The following is a 7,461-nucleotide window of genomic DNA, read 5'->3' as shown; positions in this document are numbered from 1 at the left end:
GGATTTACAAGGAGGAACTTTCTTGTGTGGATTTACAAACATATTCTCAAGGACTACATGGCTCATGGACACTAATTCAATGACAGTAGTCGATCTGTTATAATGTGTGTTTTTTCCATTTACCTAGAACGTCGTTTGATTATAACTCCCCTTCAGGTATAGTTAAATCAGTCAATCTTGGTATTAAAATAATTGTATAATACTAACAAAACCAGTTATGAACGTTGTATTGTTATGTTCTGAAGTTTAAGCATTCCATGGACATTTGAGATAACGGAACTCAAAGCCAAAAGCTACTTCACACCTCTGGGCAGATCCCAGGACGATGCCCAGGTGGAAGTAACTGACCAATGAGAGAGGTCACCTTCACAGGGATGACCCCCTGTTCTTTGGGGTATTTAACCCCCAAACGTACAATCACCCCCGCTTGTTCGTAGGATTAACTTGAGGTGTACGCGACATTCTCTAACCTATTCCTCTTAACCTGCACACTCACTGAGCGCCTGGAACTTTGACGAGAGTTTCTGTTTCCTATTCGTTGGACATAACGAACCATTGACTCCGTTCATCAAACCGACAAAGTAACTGCAATTTGCAATATTTCTTACTTGTGACATATTGGCATGTTGTGATTGAATTGTTGATGTTTGATTGTATTTTACAAATGATTTAACCTAACCATCGTTAGGTCAGTTGCCATTGATCGTCTATTGTTACTATAGAAGCCTCTTCTTCTCAGCTTCTTCCCCTCCCCTCCACACGCGCTCTACGCAGCCATTGTGTAGCGCGCTATCCTTTGGGATTCAGGCCCCAACTAACCCATAACTTATCTGGTATGTGTTCACTATAATTACATTCTCATAAATAAATAATTGTATATAATCCTTGCACATCTCTGACGTTATATGATCTGCTCTACTTTCAGAGAATTTCCTACTTAAGATTAGACTGATTATTACGAGTGCTATTATTCAATATTATTAGATAAGTTTTCCTCTGCTCCTTTCACAAATCAGAGGTGGTGCCCCCCAAGAGCTACTATACTTTATTATAAACTAAGTGTTGCTAATCTTAAACGTGCAAACCATGCTACAGTCACATGTGGTAGAGCAATTGGTAATCTCCTGAATTGAAGGAAGTTTTCAAACAAATGGAGGTTCTCAGCATTGTTACTTGTTGGGTTGACATGAGGCATGATGTAGAATACAGGTGTCATCGTTGTTCCTGTTATTGACTTTCACAATTATGTTTGAATTTGCTAAATTGATACATCGCCAACCTGGTATTTTGATAAATCACTGTAACTTTATTATGAACAATGTTTCCATCCCATTGTCTTGTAAGTCATAGCAAAAACGTAGATGTTCCTTTGCTTCTTTAAATGTAACAAACATTCTTTATTACATAAGTGAATTCATTCATACTTTACTGTGAAAAATACAATTTTGGATAGTTGTGACCTCCAGGCTTAGTGCATGTGATCTCCTTAACAAACATTCCTGAAGTTTCAAGAATGTGTTGTTGACCCACAAGACGTTTACTGTCAAACTACACAGTGGTGATGGTGCCTGTGAATCATCTCCTGTGATGCTTGTCTGTGATACATGGATGTCAAACACTGCATTTTAAAAGGAAAAAAAACTTTAGTCGAAATCACATGTATTATGGTTGGTTAACACACACACCCACCCACACACCCACCCAGCCAGCCAGCCACTGAGGCTATAATCCTCTGCTCTCTGGATCTAAAGAGCAGTTAAGACTCAGGACTTTGGCTTCTCTGCAGACCCGCAGGACCTAATGTGAGTACCTCAGCAGGGATGCATTCTATTCTGCGTTTTTTATGAGTAACTTTCCAGAAAATAATAATAATATTGTACTCCCCTGTACCAAAATTGTGTAATGCAAGGATGATTTTAGATTAAATAATTTGATTTGTATACGTTGCTTTATATTGAAAAGCGTATGTGTGTTTAGTATTGTGATACTTCATATCAACAGATCATATTTAACAAGAGTGTTAAACCAGGAGAATCTAAAACTGTCTTTCATAAATGTTGAAAATGTATAGGTTTGGTTTTATGTTAAAGTAGAACATCTGTTTCAATGCTAGCTGATGCCTTCGCATGCGGTCCTTTGATCGTGTAGCTTCAGGGTGTGCATCAACTTCCTCGTATTGTTTTAGAGAGGAATTTGATCAAAGGCATTTGTGTTCACAGTCCCTGTCAATAAACAGTTCTTCGATGTTTAAAGACTAGTTTTGCAATTCTAAGTAACCAATAGGTGATCGTGCTTCTTTTGTGTTTCATCATTGTAAACACTAAAGTAAGATAATACTTAATTGAAATAATAATTTACTCTGAACTGTAATTGTGTCTCCTGTCAGTCCAGCTGGCTGATTACAGACCGTTCTATTGACAGTGTGTACAGGAACTGGGATTGGAAACACCGTCATATTTAGGTATATGTTTCTATGTGGTGAATGTATAGGATGGTTAAGGTGATAGCTCTAGTTGAACTGATAAGAGTCTTTGAATCAGTCAGCCATGCATGATATGATGTCATAGTCCCACCTCCTTGGTTTTTTATTTTTACCAACTTGGATTGTCAACTCACACTTGTGAACCAGTTTTGCTTTATTCATTCAAAGTTCTGTATTTTAATTATACCAGAAAACAAACAAACAAAAAACTAAACAATATAAATAAATCAATAGAAATAAAAAATACATTACTGAATTACAATCTCCACAGTAGTCTTGGTGATTGGGCACATTTAAACAGCAGAAAAAGTGTTCATTGAAAAATGTGGTACTTTGACTGCATTCAGTTTCATTTGAAGTCATATATTATGATGGTGGTTTATGTAGATTACTGAATGTCTGGTACCAGGAAGACAGAGCAAAGATTAACCACACTCAGAAATAAGTCACCTACTTTCATACACATCCATACATGGTCAAACATTAATGTCCGCCTCCCATCTCACTGAAGTGGTTGTCTGTTCTCAACACAGTCGTGGGCTGATGTTTTGATTGAATCTCGATTTTTAGACGACATATTGACATTTTAAAGATCTAACACTGTGTGGTTGTAGACACGTCTGTGCTGGTGTCTTTGTCCTGGTCCAGCATGCTTCTCACCCACGTTCTGGCGTGCCTGTTCGGCATGGGCTCCTGGGTGTCCATCAACGGGTTGTGGGTGGAGCTCCCCCTCCTGGTCCCTCAGATCCCCGAGGGCTGGTACCTGCCCTCCTACCTGTCCGTCATCATCCAGCTGGCCAACGTGGGGCCGCTGTTCGTCACCCTCATGCACCGCTTCCGCCCCGGCGTGCTCAGCGAGACCCTGGTCATCTACCTGATCTTGGGGCTGGGTGCGGTGGCCACCTTCCTGCTGGTGTTCTTCTGGACGGAGGTGACGGTGGTGGGCGGTGTCCCTCGCAGCATGGCCCTCCTGCTCCTCACCTTCTTCCTGTCCCTGGTGGACTGCACCTCCTCCGTCACCTTCCTGCCCTTCATGATGCGCTTCCCCTCTCAGTACCTCACCACCTACTATGTGGGGGAGGGCGTGAGTGGGTTGCTCCCAGCCCTGGTGGCTCTGGTCCAGGGGGTTGGAGTGCTACACTGTGTCAACAGCACACAGGCCTCCAACCAGACCCTCACCAGCGTCCAGCTCCAGACACTGCAGGCACAGTATCAGCCGGCACACTTCTCAACGGAGGTCTTCTTTGGCTTCCTGAGCGCCATGATGGTGGTGTGCCTTGTGGCCTTCCTCCTGCTGAACTACCACCCCGCTGTGACCCGAGAGCGATCCAACCCACGCTACTCCAGGCCTGGGGGGTCGGAGAGGAGAGACCCGGCGCTCGGCCAGACGAGTCAGACTGAGCAGAAACCCATGATCAGCCCCAGTTTGAAGCCAAAGAGCAGCTTTGGTACGGGGCTGTACAGCTGGATGCAGGTGGTGTACATCTTCATCCTCCTGGCCTGGGTCAACGCCCTGACTAACGTGGTGCTGCCCTCCGTGCAGTCCTACTCCTGCATGCCCTACGGGAACAGTGTCTACCACCTGTCAGCCAGCCTGGCTGCCATGGCCAACCCTCTGTCCTGTTTCCTGGCTATGTTCTTCCCCTTAAGGTCAGTAAGGATATTAAATACATGCCTTTGTCGGTTTGTTTACCTTACCACACATGTACATTCAGTCTTTTCCAGCAATCTAGCAATCAATCAATATTTCACACCTCTTATTAATCCAATGATTGTGTCAGTCCAGATCCCTGTTGCTGATGGGCGTCCTCGCCGCCCTGGGCAGTGGGGTCGGAGGTTACATCCTGGCCATGGCTGTGCTGAGCCCCTGCCCTGTGCTGCTGGGCGGCCTCCTGGGAGCCAGCCTCATGGTGAGTGCTCACGACATAACAGTGTAATAATAACTGAATAACAGTGTAATAACAACATAATAACAGTGTAATAACAACATAATAACAGTGTAATAACAGAAGGGACAATACATTAGAACGATTTAACACATTTTTACTTTCTCAGGTTGGTGCCTGGACCATCTTTATACTCAGTTTGTCATATGTGAAGGTGATCATTGCAGTGATCCTGCGAGACGAAGGTCACAGCGCCCTTGTGTGGTGTGGAGCGGTAGTGCAGCTGGGATCGTTCATAGGGGCCATCGTCATGTTCCCATTGGTCAGCGTGTATGATTTCTTTGCATCTGGAGACCCTTGTAACATAAACTGCCCTTGATTAAAGTTAAATTTTATGTAATTTTATTTTTCTATAAATACGCAAGTGAATCACTTTCAAAGTTTCACTGGAGACTCAATAGACTTGGAGGGAAAGATTAGCTCATGACAACAGTGACAACCACGTTATCAAGGTTTGATGAAAAGGACAAGAGACTGATCACTATTTGTTCTCAACTGACATTCTTCTTTTTTTGATGATTAACATGAAGCCATTTTGAACAGTAGAATTATACAAATTTGCGATCATGGGTTCTTCTTTCTCATTAACACAGACACAAACATCTGTACATTGTCATTGCAGTAATAATGTTTCAGTTGTTTTGCTTGATATTATTTAGTCATGTTACCATCATGAGAAGTGAGCTAATCATTGTTTATGACTACTGCAGGTTTTAATACCAGAACATATCCTAATGAAAATGTTTTGATATGAGAATTCGTTTTTATTACATTTGCGTGTAATTTCAGTGTGTACAAATACACACGAGGGAACAACACAAACAGTTGTTTGGATGCAATCAATCTCAGCTTTAGTTACTTAACATTCTAACGTGTACATTGTTAAATAAAAGTATAGAACAATCTCCTGCAATTATACACGACCACTAGATGTCAGTATACACAATGACATCAACAATTCCTTTTGATCCCATCCTTATGCCAAATGTGTTAAAGCTGAATACATTTGAACCAGCTGTCAAAAAGGACAATTACTTTTTGAAGAAAAAACTTAGATGACCTTTGCTATCCCAACTGATCATTCATCCAAAATAACAGCTGCTGAAGAGGATGTGGGGGCTTGGCCTGAGATGGTCAGACTAACTGCAGGGTGATTTCATCCTGCTCCTGGAAAACAAACAGTGATTGGTCCTTCAATCACTCTGGGCTATAAATGACCTTCAGTTAAAAGGATTACTTCTAATCAAGTTGAGAAGGCATGTCCTTACAAGGTCAAGTGGGATGCATTAAATATGCCATCTTTAAAGTTCAGTAGAGCTCAAGCTTCAATTTGTGTAATTTATATTATTAACTTTAATTCATGGGAGGTTTCTCATTGAGCTAAATCATTTTAAAGGAGGCCTGCACACCAGAAAACCTGTTATATTTAAATAACTCACAATTTGTTTAGATCAGTGTTTCATTGTCTACTTTCTAACATATTAAACAGGGCACTGATAGGGTGTACAACCACACCAACTACCATATAGTACGGTTTGTTTTGATAAACACAACATGTTTATGTCACACGTGTGTCCATCATTACTAAGGTAACTGAAAACAATACAAACTCAGAAAGCTTTGACAAACTGTCAAACATCCTAAAGCATCAAGGGTAACTAAGTACAAATACTTTGTTACTGACTCAACTTTTTCACTCAAGTTAAATTCACATCATATTAATACATTAATACAAAAACACACCACAGACACTATATTTCACAAGGAGTGAAAGTAAAAAACAGTTGTCAGAAAAATAGTGAAGAACTGATACCAGAAAAATCTACTTAAGTACTGTTGTACTTTTACTTCTTACACTGTTGTTTCACTATTGTAACACTATTATTATGTTATTACACTGTTTATACCCTGGTCTTATGTTGTTATTGCACTTTTATGCTGTTATTATGCTGTTATTACTCTGTTATTACACTGTTGTTATACTTTTATTAGATTGTTATTACACAGTGGTTACACTGTTGTAGAGAGAGTTACTGATGTCGACATGACTGAGAAAAGAGACGTTCCTGATCACCCATGGCCTTATGGGAGATCTTCTCAAGTGTCGGCATCAAAAAGGATTCCTGTTGAATGCTCTGCGTGTCCAGTGTATTTTTGTATTAATGTATTAATATGATGTGACTTCAACTTGAGTGAAAAACTGTAGTCAGTACTTTTACCAGAGTCTTTAAACATGAGTATCTGTACTTCTACTTGAGTGAAGGATGTGTGTACTTAAGCCATGTCTGATGTAAAATATAGATGGCTTCTACAAAACAAATATATTTTTCTGATCCTTTCAGTTATATTTGAAGTATTAAGACACCAACCAAGACACTGACTACATTATTTATTTGACAACACAGGCTACATGAAACAAGCATAGTATCTGCAGTCCAAATAACATTTCTTAATTTTTCATCTTCCTTAAACCTTATGAATTAAGACTTATAAATATACATAAATATACTGTTCTTACTGTGCTAACATAAGATACAATCAAAGTTCATAGTAAGAAAACCAAGGATTAAGCATGTATTCAGAATTGCATTCAAAAACTGAAAAAAAGGAATATTAGTATTTCTGTATAAAGAGTATAGATAGAAATGTTCTATGATGAACAAGTGTAAATAAACATAGGTATAAATGCTACAAATATAGAAATATATGACAATAGAAAAAAGACATTTTATCTTGAACATGAGAATATTGCTTTTCATCATTATCAGTGATTCTTTGGAATATAAGAAAATTGCAGGGTGTATATTAAAACGACAAACCTATTATATTATTCATCCATACAGTCTCTGATAAGATAACTTCTTCAGGCATTTCCATTGCTTCCAGGGATCAATAAGGGCTGATATTCTCGACTTTATAACATTGAGATGATGACTTGATAGAAAATAAATCATTGCACATGACACAAGAACTGAGATGCTAAAAGGTCCGTCTGTTCATGATCCTTAGTGTCCTCTCAGTTTAACCTCTACA

General features: G+C 39.8%; 1 protein-coding gene across 1 annotated transcript; it reads left to right on the top strand.

Moving 5' to 3' along the window:
- The first annotated feature begins 1,572 nt into the window (after positions 1 to 1,572).
- LOC146295842 (riboflavin transporter 2-like) lies at positions 1,573 to 6,686 on the top strand. Its single transcript, XM_084697025.1, has 4 exons — positions 1,573 to 1,802; positions 2,387 to 4,132; positions 4,269 to 4,392; positions 4,538 to 6,686. Exons 2-4 carry the CDS (start codon positions 3,132 to 3,134, stop codon positions 4,745 to 4,747), a joined length of 1,335 nt encoding a protein of 444 aa, XP_084553151.1. The 5' UTR covers positions 1,573 to 1,802; positions 2,387 to 3,131; the 3' UTR covers positions 4,748 to 6,686.
- The last annotated feature ends 775 nt before the right edge of the window (positions 6,687 to 7,461 follow it).

This window comes from Hypomesus nipponensis, chromosome 4 (genome assembly GCF_054491055.1).
Source record: "Hypomesus nipponensis isolate SF chromosome 4, ASM5449105v1, whole genome shotgun sequence".
Classification (NCBI taxonomy): Eukaryota; Metazoa; Chordata; class Actinopteri; order Osmeriformes; family Osmeridae; genus Hypomesus; species Hypomesus nipponensis.
This window is presented reverse-complemented; position numbering and strand designations above follow the sequence as displayed.

Bases quoted from the DNA above. Each gene is read 5' to 3' on its own strand.
- LOC146295842 (XM_084697025.1), top strand. From the start codon at position 3,132: ATGCTTCTCACCCACGTTCTGGCGTGCCTGTTCGGCATGGGCTCCTGG. The intron at 4,133-4,268 runs GTCAGTAAGGAT...GTGTCAGTCCAG, and splicing joins GCTATGTTCTTCCCCTTAAG to ATCCCTGTTGCTGATGGGCG. The intron at 4,393-4,537 runs GTGAGTGCTCAC...TTACTTTCTCAG, and splicing joins TCCTGGGAGCCAGCCTCATG to GTTGGTGCCTGGACCATCTT.